This window comes from Myripristis murdjan, chromosome 1 (genome assembly GCF_902150065.1).
Source record: "Myripristis murdjan chromosome 1, fMyrMur1.1, whole genome shotgun sequence".
Classification (NCBI taxonomy): Eukaryota; Metazoa; Chordata; class Actinopteri; order Holocentriformes; family Holocentridae; genus Myripristis; species Myripristis murdjan.
Genome location: NC_043980.1, coordinates 32,380,534 through 32,398,445, shown reverse-complemented (window position 1 = coordinate 32,398,445; position 17,912 = coordinate 32,380,534). Strand labels below are relative to the sequence as shown.

The 17,912-nt window shown below is 41.1% G+C and overlaps 1 protein-coding gene across 1 annotated transcript in view; it reads left to right on the top strand.

Annotated features, from left to right (window-relative positions):
* dnah6 (dynein, axonemal, heavy chain 6) overlaps window positions 1–17,912 on the top strand; it is a 101,757-nt gene that overhangs the window by 35,781 nt on the left and 48,064 nt on the right. The window contains exons 39-52 of the mRNA XM_030056308.1: window positions 718–840; window positions 1,730–1,912; window positions 2,492–2,635; window positions 4,452–4,673; window positions 5,222–5,369; window positions 5,722–5,879; window positions 9,646–9,777; window positions 11,112–11,283; window positions 12,343–12,489; window positions 12,677–12,750; window positions 12,875–13,029; window positions 13,828–14,059; window positions 14,256–14,408; window positions 15,131–15,271. Coding sequence (XP_029912168.1) covers window positions 718–840; window positions 1,730–1,912; window positions 2,492–2,635; window positions 4,452–4,673; window positions 5,222–5,369; window positions 5,722–5,879; window positions 9,646–9,777; window positions 11,112–11,283; window positions 12,343–12,489; window positions 12,677–12,750; window positions 12,875–13,029; window positions 13,828–14,059; window positions 14,256–14,408; window positions 15,131–15,271 — 2,184 coding nt within the window. The remainder of the gene's footprint in view (window positions 1–717; window positions 841–1,729; window positions 1,913–2,491; window positions 2,636–4,451; window positions 4,674–5,221; window positions 5,370–5,721; window positions 5,880–9,645; window positions 9,778–11,111; window positions 11,284–12,342; window positions 12,490–12,676; window positions 12,751–12,874; window positions 13,030–13,827; window positions 14,060–14,255; window positions 14,409–15,130; window positions 15,272–17,912) is intronic.

The window sequence follows — 17,912 nt, the reverse complement described above, 5'->3', positions numbered from 1 at the left end:
TGCCATCGTCCAACTTTGCCAACTTCAGCGTTGATCAATGTGCACGGTCGCTGTTGACAGTTTTTTTTTAAATCGCGGGTTTTGTTTTCATGAAGGAGTCCCTCTCATATGTTGTCGCTCCCTGTCCAATCAGTGGCCTGCACTCTGTTTACATCACAGAGTGCAGGCCGAGGTTCCAGCTCGCTTGGAATCCCAGCCGAGTAGGTACTAAAATAGTACCTGTTACCAGGTACCACCACCTAATGGAAAACCTTACAAACCAAGTAGAGGCTAGTGGAAAAGCGCCAATAGATAGATTGCCTTACATATTTATATAATGTTACTCCATTTTCTCCTAGATACCCTAAGCTATTCTATATGATACAGTAATACCTGAGTTACAGTTACTGTCCATGATTGTGGGTATAATGATGATACAACACAGTCATACAGCATAAAATAGAATCAAAGTACCTGTTATCACAGTAAAGGAATTCGTCAAAGGTTTTATTGCTTTTATAAACAGCAACCTTAAAAGACAGCAAATTGGTTCCTTGGTAATCAATAGAGTTGGCAGAATAACATCTAAAGCAATATTAGCACAGTAGAAATGTGTCCAATTACACTGCATAGATGAAACTTACTGGTGTATAATCTCCTTGGTTACCTTGTAGCTCTAGAAGCAGTTAGGCTCATAGAGGAAATGTTCATCAAAGGTCTGTAACTGTGTGTTTTCAGGCCCAGGACTTGGCTGTGGCTTCTCCAGCCACAGTCAGTCGCTGTGGGATGGTCTACATTGACCCTGATGAGCTCAAGTGGATGCCATATGTTCAAACATGGCTTAGTGGCCTTGGAGCTAAGGTGATGCACATCCCTATAACAGTTATTTATTATACTATCATTAATATAATGATTAATATTATTGTTAATCAAGCTTTCCATGGTCACATTCTCAGCTGTGGGCGAAGAGTTAAGCATCAAACACACTATCATTTAGATCACTGACTCTTACTGTGTCATCTGTGGGTGTGGGTTTGCGTGCATTGACACATGAATTGTAATGTGCTTAGGGCAGTCAAAGCAGCAGAACATCAGTGTCAGCACAAACACTGATAACAACATATCACATCAAAGTTAATAGATCGGAACATTAGCCCTGAGCCTTTTAGGGTGACCTTACATCACTGAACTCTCATTCTCACTCAGTCTCTCTCTTCATATCCAAATGGCTGAGGCTCTCTTGTTTATCAAGTCCTTTATAGTTATTTTAATCTTTGATGTGTGTTCTTTGGGCTCAGTTGTCTCCAGTTGTCTGTTTCTGCTTCGTCCTGTTTTCTCCCCACCTTTCTCCTCCCACCAGTATTTTTTAACCACTCTATTGTGCTACTTTGGGCAGGTTTTCTTCCATGACTTTATTTTTGAAAGAAATTCTGCTTTGTCTGTGGGAGGTTTGGTTTCACCAGTTGCAAAAACTTTGTTTAGAGTTTTCAATTATTATTTTTTTTAGTTACTTCTTTTTAGCTATTTTGGCTTTCTCCCTTATTTTGGCTTTCTCCCTGCCTTCCGAGGACTCTTTCTTATAATTGCTGTAGCTTTCTTTCTGTGTCCTTTGTCCAGCACACTCTCAAGCCAATTGTTTGAGGTTGCTTCAAAAATTATGTATGTAAAGGTCTTTAGTACTATAACCTCCCATCCATTCAACATCCATCTTTCTGTGCTCCTCCCTTCACCCATCTCCCTCTCTCCCTAGCTTCCAGACCCAGTGCGTACATCCCTGCTGGAGCTGTTTGAGCAGTATGTAGAAAAGGGTCTGCAGTTTGTGGTGAAGCACTGTGCCCAGGCCATTGGCCAGGTGGACATCAGTAAAGTCACTACTCTCTGCTGCCTGCTGGAGGCACTACTGCTGGGCAAGGGAGGGCTAGACCTCAAAATGGTACTTAAAATAATAACTAGAACAATAACCATTGTCCATTTCTAAAGCTTTCTTGGTACTAAGTGACTAATGTGGCATAATCACACCAATCATGGCACACATGAGCAGTTTGATAGTGAAAATCACGGTCGCTCAATATTGTAATCAAACAGACTTTTAATTGTTGGGGGCAAGGTCTGATGACAAAAGGTGACGGCAGCAATGTCTTGTCAACCACGTCAATCAATATTGTACAACTGGATACATGTTACATGGTGACCCTTAAGGACATGTATGCATGTGTTCCTTGGGTTTGACAATGATCAGTACTTTTTGGATTCATTACTTCACATGAACAAAGATTGGTCCCATCATTGCAAATGCATAATGCACAGTTGAGCTGTGTTCAAATCCACAATTTTATTTTAAAACTAGTGGTGATCCCAGTATTTATATAGATACCAAACATATCCTGCTGAATTACAAGACATCATTTTATGGGAAATTTAAAGGAAAATCAGAGTTCAATTGGTCAAGCTACTTCCTCTGCTCTCTCTTTGTGTGTGCATGTGTGTGTGTGTGTGTGTGTGTGCTGATCAGGATTCCAAGCATCTTAACAGTGTGGTGTGTCAGACCTTTATATTTTGCTACCTGTGGGCGGTAGGGGGCAACCTGCCCAACAGGCACTGGGATGCCTTTGACAGCTTCGTCAGAGAGCAGTTTGAAGAGAACAGTGACATAAAGGTACGCACACACACACACACACACACACACACACACTCCTTCACACATACACAGATACTCCTGCACACAATACTTTGACAACACACAGACATAAAAGTATGAATATGCACATAAAAGAGGAAACTTATAGCCACAGCATATTTTGATAACTCATAGACATTCTTAAAGAGGACACTTCACAGTTGTTCCACAAGGCTCTAACTGAACCCATAACACACCTTCATGCTGTATGCTTTGGCCTCAACACACTTCTACAGCATTCACAGGCTTAAAATCTCAAGCATGTCCAGAGTCACTATGTTCAAAGACTTCTCTGCCACCCGAGGCACGTTTCATCCCTCATCCATATTACTGAGGGTCAAATCCATTTACCAAGGTGTTCACTGGTATTAGCATGAGGTATGTGAAGTGCGCTGAAGGTTAGCTTATATGTTACATCAAAGTGCCCTGGGCATTGGATACATCCAGAAATTGGAGAACTGTTAATATAAAGGAGAATTCTTTCAGTTTTTTTTTTTTTTTTTTTTTTTTTAATGAAATCATCGTATGAAATTAAGACATTATGAAAGGGCATCCATATTTTTCATTTTATTAATACACTCAGTGGGATTCAAGGAATATATTGGAAAGGTAAATCAGATAAAAAAGGTAAGCCTTGAGTCAAGGTTATAAAAGCCCATTGCATATTATTATCATAGCTTGCTAGCTTTAGAGAGATATGAATATAGACATGAAGAATGGAGAATATAATTTATTTTTTTGTGAAAAATGAAGCACAGACAAAGAAACAGGGGATGATGGAGACTAATAGTAATATTATAAGTCCTCCAACCTAATGGGAAACATTTAAGTTAATTATTAGGAGGTTTGTCTTGGTTGGCAGTTGTAGTGGTGTATGATAAAAAGAATATGTTAATTACACAGACCAGCACCAGACATGGCTCATATATCTGGAGGTGGAGTGGGGGAGTAAGTGAAAGGAAGAAAGGAAAGAATGAGACTTTAAAAAAAAACTGAAACCTGACAAAGTGGCATACATATTGAACACTGGATTAACGAACATGCATGCATGCCACATGCAAGCAAAAACATATTTGATTCTGATTCTGCAAATATGAAACTTCAGAGTGTTGTCTTTAACATTGAGTGTCACCTGTGAGCTTTGTACCCGTTCTGTAGATTATACAACATCCAACTCACCAAGGGTTTATTCTGTGTTTGTGTATTCTTCCAAATCTGTTTATCTGGCTGTGTGTAAGTAGCTAATGTTGTTCTTGTTGCTAGGTGTGTGTGCTAAGTGTGCATGTGTGTGAGTGTGTTTACTGCGAGAGGAAGCCAGTGCCAGCTCCCAGCTGTGAAGCTTGAGGGAATACGAACTGACGCACAAAACTCATCACACACACACACACACACACACACACACACACACACACGCACACACACATGCACACACAAACACACACACACACTGGTAATGGCAGGACTTGGAATCTAGGGAACAAATGTGGCATACACATACTTATTCATATGCCATAGGGAGAACAAAACACAGACTTCCAAAGCACCACTGTAATAGAAACTACTATCAACAACAGAAAGGCTTTGGCTCTTTAATACCAGTAATAATTTCCCAGGGATGAACTGTATCATAGCTAATGAAAAGTAGGCATGTGTGTATGCATTTATATACATTTATATCACTAAAGTTTGGCTTCAAATGTGTGTGCACATGTATGCATATGTGCTTTGGCATGTGTACATGTGTTCTTGGATGGTTGCATGCATATCGGTTTTTGTTTGTGTGTGTCTTGCACAGCTGCCAAGTCATGGCACATTGTGGAGCGTGTACATGAACTTCAGCAAGAAGCGTCTGGAGCCATGGGAGAAGATAATCCCTTCGTTTAAATACAACCAGGAGCTGCCCTTCTTTGAGATGCTGGTTCCCACCACTGACACTGTCCGCTATGGCTACCTAATGGAAAAACTGCTGTCTGTGCGACACTCTGTGCTCTTCACTGGCACCACTGGAGTAGGGAAGGTAGGGATTTATTTATACAGTATGTAAATACACATTTACATTTTCACTGATGACAGGGTGAGCTAGTGGTTAGATAGACTGACCTTTAGAGGGAGGACATAGGAATAAGCCTGGTTTTGGCTTGCAACTCCGCTTGTGTGCTGTTAGAGAGACACTGAATCCCCACCAGTTCAAGGGGCAGTTTTCTGACTGACCTGGACAGTAATAAATATCACCAAGTGTCATTATGAATATGATATACTGGCTGTTGGTATTACATTATGTAAAGTCATTTGAGACACGCTTCATGTAAAGGGCTATTTTATAATAATATTAAAAGACAGACTAAATAACACTAGTACCTACAAGTGTTTAGAAATGGGTACTGATCTGAGGGTGGTCCATGTAACTGTCATTTTCTGTTGTGCTAACCTAGTCTAGATCATGTGAACTGTATTACCGAAACACAGGAATTATTGTAGAATATTGGGGACGATGAACATTTTTGTAATGAACTTTTGTATATTGTAGAGTTTAAAAACTCATTAATTTTTTGTCTGCATTTGCAGTCAGTGGTCGCTCGAGGCTTGCTAAACAGTATCCAGGAGCAGGCAGGTTATGTCCCAGTCTACATCAACTTCTCTGCTCAGACCTCCTCAGCACGCACACAGGAAATGATCGAGTCCAAACTTGAGAAAAGGAGAAAAAACATTCTTGGTAGGAACGAAAGATTGGAATACACACTATGAATCAAAACCCCCATTGAGCCAATAGCTCATCTAGCTATTCATCTTTCTGTCCTTACATTTGTCTTCTTCTTCCTTCTTCCTTGCCCAGTATTGGCTTTGCCCCCATCTTCTTTCTCTGTCTCCGCCCATCCATTCACCCTCTTTTGGCAGTCTTGTTCCTCCTCTCTCCATCCATATTTTCATTTATTCCCCTTTTCAATCATTTACATATCCTCTCTTCATTATTGTCTCCATTCTCTTCTTCTTCATCTCCTCCATCCATACATTTATCTGTCCTTATTTATTTAATCTCCCTTTATTTTTTCTCCTTCTCCCTGTAGGTGCCCCCAGTGGCAAGAAGATTGTGATCTTTGTGGATGATCTGAACATGCCCAAGCTGGACAGCTATGGCTCTCAGCCCCCTATAGAGCTCCTACGGCAGTTCCAGGATTTTTCTGGCTTCTATGACAGAGACAAGTTCTTCTGGAAGGAGATACAGGTACACACACCCACGAAAAAGCATTTGATTAATGATGGTAAAGTTTCCTTCAGGCATTCAAACAGGGCTTCTTACATACATTCACATGACATAAAAATTAATAAAGAAAAACAGCAAAAAGTCACACCGTATGTCATCAACAGGGCTGCACCACTACAAGTGCACAAATAAAATGAGCAAATACACTGACAAAAATAAATACATGCAAGTGAAGCGTAAAGATTTGTACATGATATGTGGACACACACACACACTCACACACTCACACACACATCACACTCTGTATAAGCAGATCAGTGTTTGCTACATAGCATTGTAGCATGTGTTTTTAACTCTTATGCATCTGCAAAACGGCAAGTAAACAATCAGTATTCAGTCAGAGCAGTTGAGAAAGAGCATTCAAGGCTAGATTGTTTTCTATTAAGTATAAAGTGTAGGTTTAAGTCTTTAGTTCCTTTGTTTCAGCAGCTCACAGGCAGCATCAACTTTTAATTGGTTTTCCAGTTGGATGTTTAACAAAGCTGTCTGTTCATATAAGAAACCCATTTATCTTGTGTGGCTTGTATGTATTTGTGTGTGTTTGTGTGTGTTAATATTATATACTTGTGTACAATGCACCGGCTCAGTGGTCCCACCCATATGCTACTGAACCACACACACACTCCTTTAATGGTGAGCTCTTTGATGGCTGAACTGGCCTATCCTGGACCCACCAGCTCAATTGCAGGTGGGGCATGTATATGTGGTGGTGGTATTGGTGGCATCCATGGATGTATTTTTCCTGGCTTTCTTCTCCTGTCTTGTGCTTATCCTATTCATCACCAGCATATGAACCTTATCCCTACAGTGTTCGCCAAGTTTTACTGTAAGCAGCAACATCCTCTAGGTCCTCAGTTCTAATATTGCACTTCTTCAAAGTGTTCTTCATCTGATTCTTGTAGTGCTTCAATGGCCATCCAGCTGAGCTTCAGCCATGATGAAGCTGGCCATATAACACTCTGCAGGGTAACCGACATCCTTGTCACGTGCCCCAGCTGGTGCTAGGTAATCATAGCCTTAATACTCCTGCAGTTGGTCTTTGCAAGTATTTCAATGTGAGGCACATATTCACACCAGATAATTCCCAGGATGTGCTGGAGGCAGCTTAGGAGAAAGTGCTTCGCTGTTGGTCTGAGCTCACAGTAAAGACTTCAGTTACCCAGGCTTCACAGCTATAGAAGAAGATGGTGACACAGACCATCTCGTATACACCAATGTGCAGTCTTTCTTGTTCTGAAAGTCTCTGTTCTAAAATTTTCCAAAGGCAGCTTATACCCGCTTAATGTGGCTCTGGATGTTTTTGTCAATGCCACTATCTTCAGAGAGAATGCTCCCCAGATATTTGATAATGGCACTACCAACAGCTGTTCATCACCAGCAGTGAAGGGAGGTAAAGTGGTTGGGATGCTGCTACTCCATTGGTAGACCACTTCTGTCTAGAGGTTTTCACAGTCAGCCCCATCCTGCTGTATGCTCACACCATCACAGCAAGAACAGTCTGAAGATCCTCTGCAGTGTGGGCCACAAGAACACAGTTGCCTGCATACTGCAGCTCCAGGATCTGCTCTCTACAGGAAAGAGGTTGCTATTTAGTCTGAAGACCACTGCCACACTGCTGCTATCTTCTGTCCCCTAGTGGAAAAGCTTGGTGACACACAGGAGGAAGATGTTAAAGAGTACTCACTAGCAGACACCCCTGCCTCACCCCTGTGCAAACAAGGAAGGGCTTGGATTCTTGTCCTCCTATGGTCACCTGAGCAGTCCCATTGTGGAACTGGCAGATGACGTTAACAAATTTGTTGGGACAGCCAAACCTGATAACCCTGGGACATTTCATAAGAGCTCTCTTTGCAGAATGTTGAATATTTTGGAGAGGTTGACAAAGGCCATAAATAGGTGCTGATGTTGCTCCTGGCATTTTTCCTGGAGCTGCCTTGCTGTGAAGATGACATCATGCTCCTGTTCTTTCTAAATCTGCACTGCAATTTGCAGCAGCAATGACTTGGTGATATTGCTGATGGGTATCTGAAGCTTCACCTTAACCAGGACATTGCCAACAACAGAGATGAGTGATATACTATATGGACAAAGGTATTGGGCCATCTACACATTACACCTACAGGAGCTTTTATGAGATCACATTTTAAATTCATTGGCATTAATATATATAACCCTTGAACTATCTAGAAGGGAAGGAACTCCACAAACTGACTTGTTGCAATGGTGGCATTCTATTACGGTACTATTACAAGGATACAAGGATACAAGGGTTAGGGTTAGGGTTTATTTGTCATTATACAACAGGTTGAATAATGAAATTAAAGTGTGGTTCCCTCTTGATTGATTAATTGATTGATTGTGTAGAAAATAGAATTCTTAAGCCTGGAGGAGTTCAGATGGTGCATTTAGTAGTCTCACAGCCTGTGGGAAGAAGCTGCTCTGTAGTCTGGTGGTATGGCAGCGAATACTTCTGTATCTTTTGCCTGACGGCAGCAGGGTGAACAGGCTGTGGCTGGGGTGGGTGTTGTCTTTTAGGATCCTTTTGGCTCTGCGCAGGCACCTCACCTCCCCAATATCACTGATGCTTGGTAGATGGGTGCCAATGATGTTTTGGGCAGTTTAAATCACTCGTTGCAGAGTCTTCCTGTCCTGGGCCGTGCACATCCCATGCCAGTTTGTGATGTTTCCAGTCAGGATGCTTTCAATTCAATTCATTACAGTACCACGCTTGAATTCAGTGAGCGTTTTAGAATGACACATTCTTCCACAAATGTTTTTAATGGCAGATTGCATGGCTAGGTGCTTGATTTTATACACGTGTGGCAATGGGACTGAATGAAGTGCCTGAATTCAATGACTAAGAGGTGTGTCCCAGTATTTTTGTCCAAATAGTGTATGCCTGTGCTATTGCCACAGATGGCCTTGTCACCCTTGAATTTGTAAATTACAGCAGTGTTTGCATTTCTCTACTGCTACATAATGTTCTTATCAGTCCAAGCCTCATTTATGTTCTGATGTTCTGAGAGTGCGCATGCATATTTGCCTTCCTCCTTCAGTAGCTCAGCAGGGATATTGTCAGCTCCAGGGGACTTGTTCTTCAGGGAACAGACAGGTCGACACTTGCATAAAGTTTGACTTGATGATGGTGAATTGTGTGTGTGTGTGTGTGTGTGTGTGTGTGTGTGTTTGTGTGTGTGTGTGTGTGTGTGTGTGTGTGTGTGTTTGTGACATAGAGTGACATGGAGTTGAACACAATGATGGTGAATTGTGTGTGTGTGTGTGTGTGTGTGACATGGAGTTGTTAGAGTTATACTGAGAGACAACATGATTAATCATGGCTCAGTACATGCTGCAACATACTTCCAGAACACAAACAGACAAGGTCACACACATACAAATGCGCACATGGAGTCATCAGTGTTTGGGTACTAAGTAGAGAAGAAAAGGGACAATATACTAGGGAGGACTGGATGTAATTTTTGATTTCAAATCAAATCAAAGCAACCAATGTATTATTTTATTTATTTATTTATTCATTTATTTTCTAATTTAGTAGTTTTACATTTAAATTAATGTACTAGATAAAGCTTAGATCAAGGTGCAGTCAGTGCAGCAGAAGATCGCAGGAGGTGTTCAAAAGGGTGTCTGTGGAGAGACAAATTTCTCCTTATTATCTTCCTAATTCTTTCCTCTGTACCTACTTTCTACTGTACCTCCCTCTGTCCAGGACATGATCATTGCAGCAGCCTGTGCTCCTCCAGGAGGTGGGCGTAACCCAGTGACCCCTCGATTCATCCGCCACTTCAGCATGCTGTGTCTGCCCACGCCCTCCGAGCACAGTCTCAAACAGATCTTCAAAGTCAGGAGGCACACTCTCTCACACACACAGTACCACAGTTATTACCCTTAATGAATCCCAACATTTGATTTTACAGCTACGAACCTAGCATATAATCTCTCAGAGAGAGGATATGCCAAAAACCAGGATTAACACATACATGCAAGCAATCGTTGACCTTTGACAAATCCATAAAAAACATTGTAATGTGGCACTCAAAAAAGCATACTCAAAAAAATAGGATAAGCCTTACCGTAATTGTATTTGTGGCCAAACTTAAGGCTAATGCATTACAGCACACAAACCTTCAGAAGCTGTATGATGTTTTTTGAAGTGATTGAGTTTTTTGGAGTGCAGCCATTCCCATCCCTTCCATTGTGTGTTTTGAAACCAGTTTATAGTTTCTCAGAAGAAAATAATGCAAGGAGAAGGGACTTTTATACTCATGTTTCTCTTTTTTCATATAATTTCGACTACCACAACTTCAACACTTTGATGCACACCTCCACCATCACAACTTCATACACAGTTTTGAATTCAGGATAGAGCATCTCTGCTAACACAACCTCAAAAAGTGTCATACAGTCTAAGCCTTGGTATTCATCCTGAATAACAAGTGAAAACAATCTTTGAAGGGTTTTTTTTTTTTTTTTGGGATAAATACTAGTCTCTTGTGTTTACCCCCCCAAAATGCTGCTCAAACTCTTGAGACTTCTACTACCTGCACCTGTACCTGCACAGCAGCATACACATGCCTGCACACATAAGCATACATACTCACACATACTTTCTGTACTGTATTTGGGATCTCCTGATCAACTTTTTTGTTCCAGTCATTTAGTATGTAGTATGTGCCAATAACACGTCCTGATCTCATTGCCCTCTTTCTCTCTATTTTACATACAGTATAATATAGCTAATAACTAATTTTCATTCCCACTCAAGCGGAATAGCTGCAAAAAATGTTCAGACTGGAATAATACAGAGATTTGTTATATTGCGTTCTGTTGTAAAAGGCTTTGTTGTTGTCAGCTCTAGAAATGCTTGTGTTGCACATATATTGCACATAGCTCCTTTCAGTTTGCAATGTGAAATAATTGCTCACAGCCAACAGTTGAACAGCAAGCTTCTTTCCTCACTTACTGCTACTGCTAAGTAGTGAATTGACTGAATTTGATTGCAGCTGATCCTGATCACAGAAAAATGAATGGGACATCTCTAGCTTCAATTTGTCTTTCTCTCTGTGTCTCTTCCCCTTCCCCTCTCCTCATATTTCCACATCAGCACTATTTAATCTCTCTCTCTCTCTCTCTCCTGTCTGTCTCTGTCTCTGTTCTTTCCATCCCTGTCTCCAGGCCATTCTGACTGGTTTCCTCAGTGAGTTTTCCCAGGAAGTGAAGCACTCTGCAGGGAAGATCGTGGATGCAGCTGTGGAAATTTACCACCGCATGAGCGTTGATCTGTTGCCCACTCCAGCCAAATCGCACTACGTCTTCAATCTCCGTGACCTCTCCAAGTGTGTCCAGGGTGAGACACTCTTACAGACTCACCCAGGCATGCGGTCTCTCTCTTTCTCCCTGAACAGCACAGACTAAGCTTTGGCTTTTCTGAGAGACACCAACAGAGACAGAGAGTCTCTGAATCCTTGAACCTCCATAGTTTGGTGCACAGCAATGTTTTATTTGTCAGAGTTTATCTCTTTAAGCCGCATTACCAACATGTGCAAGCTGTATCTCAGCTGCTAGTTTCCAAATTCTAAGTACCATCACCACTTTTTCACTCTTCCCCTCTCCTTCTCCACCCCTCTACCCACCAGGCATCTTCACAATGGGGGGGGGCCTGAGCTGAAGTGACCACTACGACTCCTTCACACACACTACATGTTCACCATCGTCAGAGTGCATTACCCAAACACACAGTGACCTTTAGCAATACATAGTGTTGGTGAAGGGGAATAAAACAACACTCCCTCTTCCCATCTTCTGGTATTGTTCAGCTCACATGATCCCTCCTTAAGCAAACTTTATCTCCATTCTACTTCCCTTCTCATGTATTCATAACCATTCTCTTTATGTGGCTCTAATCTAGGCGATTTGCATTGGGGACAGTGTAAGGAGTTAGCACTGAATAATGCATTCAAAATAAACACAAACTAGAAAAGCAGTTTTCTGAAGGTGAACACCAAAAACATTTCGCATTTTTGAAAACATAGATGGGAAAATACATTCATACCCCCATTCCCGCTCATTACCATACACACTTCCCCTGTAATATAATTTCTGGCACTGGGGCATTTATTGTTTTTGTCATTTTATGTATGTTGTTCTTATGTATGTTGTGCCACATAATTCTTGCTGTCACTGACATGATGTTCAACTAAAGTCTTTACTTAACATCTTGCTTGTGTTGTTGCTCCTTTCTGTTTTTTTTTTTGTTTGTTTTTTTGTTTTTTTGCTTTGATAACAATATTTCTGCACCTTGTTTTAGTTTTATATCCCTACTCATTTTTTTAACTTAGCAAAACTAACCCATCCATCTATCCATACATCCTCCCCCTCTCCATGTGCCCTCCCACTTATTGTTCAGGCATACTACAGTGTGAGCCACGCACAGTGAGGGACCAAACCCAGATCTTCCGTCTCTTCTGCCATGAGTGTCAGCGAGTGTTCCATGACCGACTCATCAACAATGACGATAAGACCTATTTCAACACCATGCTCTCTGAAATGGCCAGTAAGAATTGCAGTGGCTAGTGGCTCACTCAGCTAAATGCACTATTTGTTTAGTCATAGCATGTGCATGTGTTTGAATCTTGTTACTTGCTATGCTGTTAAGTTATTCTTTTCCCAACATCCCATATATCCTATCTTTACCTGTTTGAAAATGTCCCTCTCTTTGACCCTCTGGCTCTCTCTCACAGGCAAATATTTTGGCTTCAATTTGGAACCCACATACTTTGTGACTAAGCCTATTATATTTGGAGATTTCATCAAGGTCAGGTCCCATCTCCCCATCACAAATCTAGAGAAGAATGGAGAAATCTGATCTCTCCTGTTACACAGCAGTATCTCAGTCTCTCTCTTCATTCTTTCCTTCCTCCATCTTATTATCAATACAGGTAGGGGCAGAGAAAGCAGATCGTGTTTATGAGGATCTGACAGACATGGAGAAGATCAAGGCAGTTCTCCAGGATTACCTGGATGATTACAACATGACCTTCTCCAAGGAGACCAAGCTGGTCTTTTTCCAGGATGCCATAGAGCATGTCTCCAGGTGCTTACACCTGCAAATACACACTTACATCATTACATTGCCAGATTGTTGGTGGTGTGATGTCTCAGTCAGTGATAAATGACTTTTAGGCCTAGGTGGTTCAAACTGCAACGGTAGGCAATTTTGAATGTTAAAAGTGGCACTGGTGACAAACTTTCAATATCACAATAACATCTAAAATGTTTTTTTTTTTTTTTTTTTTTTAAACTGCAAGATTTGAAACATTAAAGCTGTGGCTTCTTTAATATTTTAATTTTGCCTCCCAGTGCAATTGCAATTTAGTGCTTATTAAAAAAGGACACACATGTCCCCAGTGATGTGGAAGTGTCTCTAAAATGTGTTTGTGAACGTGAGTGTGATATATTTAATTTTGTTGTGTTTTGCCCATCTGTTGTCAGCTTTTGTTGTGGTATCAAACTGTCTCACTCCATAGTCACAAAATAAAAAAGAAGAATGATAATTGGAAGAATGAGAACTATAACAGCTTCTGTTATATCAAACACTGGGTCTACTACTGAGACACACATTAGATTGAATATTACTCAGCATTCTACACAAATCCTAGAGTGCTGTTTTGGTTTAGACCTGCATTACTCTATGCTTCTCTGTTGAATGCCAAAATTAGTGCAAGGATGTATTGTCTCTCAAGTTCACACAAATTACAAACTGATAGATCCTCTGTAAAATAGGCATGTCAATAACAGTTAAGGAAATTTTAACCATTCTTGGCTACATATTCTTGGGACATGTTGATCTCTCCTTCCAGTGACTTTGATATCTGCCTATCTCATCCTTTAGGATTGTCCGTATGATCCGTCAGGAAAAAGGCAATGCCCTGCTGGTGGGGGTGGGAGGTACAGGCAAGCAGTCGCTCACACGGCTAGCAGCCCACATTTGTGGCTACCGCTGCTTCCAGATCGAGCTGAACCGGGGCTACAACTATGACAGTTTCCATGAAGACCTGAGGAGGCTCTACAAGATGGCCGGTGTGGAGGGGAAAGATATGGTGTTCCTCTTCACCGATACTCAGGTACAGAGGCAGGGTGATGCTGTGAGAGGAAATTCTTTGTGTTCAGTGGCAGGCCGGAGATTGAATTAAATTCAGTGTTACTCAAGTGAGAGCAAGCAACACAAGCTCTTGGGAGTTCTTTTTATTTATTTATTTATTTATTTATTATATTTTGACAGTAGTAAGCCTTTCTGTGATGCTTCCCACCTGCATGTAGATTGTGGTGGAGGAGTTTTTGGAGGATATCAACAATATGCTGAACTCTGGTGAGGTGCCAAACCTTTTTGAGAAGGATGAACTGGAGCAGGTACTGGCTGCCACCCGGCCCAAAGCCAAAGAGGCTGGCATCAACGAGGGTAACAGGGATGAGGTATGCACCGACACACACATGCACAACATGCCATCTGTCTTTCACTATCTTTCAATAAGTAAATGTGCACATATAGTACAAAAAACAAATGAACAAAACATATGAATGCACTTAAATTGTCCATGTAGAAGATCAAAGCAAATGACTGAGTTGTAAAGTTTCCAAATTTCTCAAAAGTTCCAAAGAATCTGACAAGAATAATTACAGTAGTAGTGCATAATGAACCTCAACCCTAGCACACAGAAACAAAAGGCCTACTCACACCCTCACTATGTAAACAAAAGTTGTTATGTAAACAGAATTTTACACATGGGAGCACACAAACATTATGGCCATTTCCCAATACCCAAATGGTACAGTAGCTCTGTCTAAATGTGTTACATAACATTTCAGAAACAAAACATGTGCACAAACAAAATGCACATACTCACACACATACACACAGTGAGAGAGAGAGAGGGAGAGAGAGAGAGAGAGAGGGAGAGAACAGTCCGCGAAAGGCCAAAACAGCCATAGACTGGGGCAAAAGCAGTCAATTAAAGTCAATGCCCCAAGCCAGCTGTAGGAAAGGATCAGCCTCTGATGTTAACTGCCTGCTGAGACCAAACCTCCACTAGCTCTAAAACAGCAAGTGAATCCCTGCTCTTGTCAAATTTTGCAGCGCTGTAAACCAAATTACAGTGTTTGTGTGTGTATGTGTTTGTGCATGTATATGCCTGCAGGTGTTCCAGTTCTTCATCTCTCGTGTGCGAGAGAAGCTTCACATTGTGCTGTGTATGAGTCCCGTGGGCGATGCCTTCAGGTCCCGCTGTCGCATGTTCCCCTCACTGGTCAACTGCTGCACCATTGATTGGTTTGTACAGGTCAGCTGAGACAGCTTTCCGTGTGTGTGTGTGTGTGTGTGTGTGTGTGTGGCTGTCTGTCTGTCTGTGTAGATACCTGGGCATGTATGTGTGCTTGTTTCTTTCTGTTAAATGCATTTGTTATTCTAGTAAAATATTTATATACTATTAATCAGTCTGCCTTACAGCTGTGAAATTATGATGTAATTATTATATAATTATCATTCATAACTAGTCATGGCATATAAACAGTCATAATTGGTACACCAAAGCACACACTATTATTATTAGAACAGATGCATTGTAGCTGTACATAGAATAAAACTTTTAAAATCTATGCATGAGGAAAAACACAAGAAATGCTTAATCAAATGCCACAAGACACAAGTTCTTATTTACTGTACAAACATAAATTAGAAGTTTATTAGCAAGTAGGAATATGATCTAGAAGTAAACAATACGATTTCACTTTTCTTTCTTCCCAGTTGATCAGCTGACCTTCTTCAATCCCTTAAGCGATATTACAGACATTTTTTGTGGTATCAGCTTCATTCAAAGCTTCTGTTAAACTACACAGTCCTCAATTACACGAGTGTCTCTCTCCCTGCAATCAGCTTTGCAGTCACAGAAAAAGTACATTCAAAGCTTACCTTGTCGCTGAAAGTCTGCAATTTCACCACATTTTTGAGCTGAAGCTCAGAGATAAAGTAATCCAAGAAATCCAACAGGAGCCTTGTGAGAGTAAAATTTGTCCGTCATTTCTGTCAAAAACACACATTATATCTTTACCTTAAGTTTCAAGTCATCTGCCATGGGGAATTGTGGCTTTGAGTATTTAAAGACAGAATTTGCACTCTCGACATGGTCTAATAGTCAGAAAATTGTTTAGTGCAGCTTTGTTGAAAAACACTAAATCACATATTGAAAACTATAGGCTCAGTGTTACAGCCCCCCAATTAGCCCATTCGGTGCTTAGTGTGGCTGCACCCGCAGAGGCTTAATTAGTTGTGGGGACAATTGGTCCCTTGGTAACATCTGCACAGCAATCCGGGAGTCAGTGTTTCCCAATGTGAGACACAAAACGAATGCTATGAAAGAGAACTTTAGGTTACTTGCGTAACCCCGGTTGCGTAACCCCGGAGTAGTATGAGTGAGTGTCTCACCAGACCACCCTCCTTGCTCATTCGTAGCGAGGAAGAGGTGATTGTTTTTTTTTTTTTAATGACCAACAGCGCAGTGGCAAGCCCTCTTATAGGGGGAGGGTCTCTGTCCCTCCTGACACTGACGCGTTTAGTCCCAGCCAATCCTGGCTGGCAGAGTGCTATAGGAGCCTTTGATGAGGTCACGCCAAGGGTGTTCCCAATGTGAGACACGAAACGAATGCTATGAAAGAGAACGTCTGCTGCACTGCCCTCTGTGGACTACTACTGGCCACACCCAAGCACTGACTTGGCAGCAGGTATTTTTTTTAGCAGCTCTCAATGGCAAAGTACCTGCAGCTACATTATTGATTAGGTGTGGCCAGAAGTACAACATGCCGTAAAGGTTTATACCCCTAGAGGGTGTCATACCAGAGATTTTCTGCTAGTATTGACTCTTTAAGGAGCAGTGACACATGATGTCACCATCCATAGAGTACAGCAGATGGTGACATCACCTGCCATTAAAGACCAGACATCCGGGGACCATGCTGGAAATAAGAGTTTTCTCATTTGCATGTTATGCCCTGAATTTTTGTTGGGGTTTAATTCCTCTCAGGGTGGGAATTACACAATTTTAGGGGCAAGGCCATTTTGCCTTTGGTGTTGTAGCTTTTTTAAGGGCATTAAGGCCACATGCCGGGGAACCAAGGCCATTGAGAAAATGTGTGGACTTTTAACCTATGAATAAACATCATGACTTCATACAATTAAATAAAAAAACATCACACAAAATACAATGCGACTATACAACTATTACCAACAAAATGTATAATCAAAATGTATTCATACTGTGGGCATTTCCCTCTCAAAATATAAAAGTTTTTGCTAGTATTGTCTCCGTTTCAGCGTAAATACATGAGATCTGACGTTAACTAGTCTTTGTCAGCCAGCCAACTTGGGCTTATCATGTTTTCTAGACATCGTGATTTCCCAAAACTGAATAAATACCGCACATAGCAACACAAAACTGCTTTGCTAGTTCAATCATGTTGTAACCAGAATATCCGCTGGAAAAAGTATTTTTTTCATGGACTGATAGTTATACTCCTGCCGACTTCTCAGTCATTTTTAATCTAATAGGTGCTGTGACAGCGACTCAGCAGCACAGCTGATTTTTATCTAAACCCACTTATATTAACAGTTATATTTAAATACAGGCTACTGCTTTCCAGTGTCGGTGCCAGAACAAAGATCTATCTTTTCATAAACTCAGCGGCATATGTTTTATTTCAGCTGGGGGAGTGTCACTCCAATTTAATGTCAGCTCTGATTAATGTGGCTAAGCAGCAAAAGTAACAAAAGCAAGTAGTAACGTTAAGGCTGAACTGAGTTATATAATATAATCACCTTTTCAGGCTACTGTCAATTTACCTCTGAAATAAACACGACAGTTTTCACAGATGTGTTGATTTATTAAATGTTCATTTCATTGTACAGATGCAAACAAATTCATGAATTAA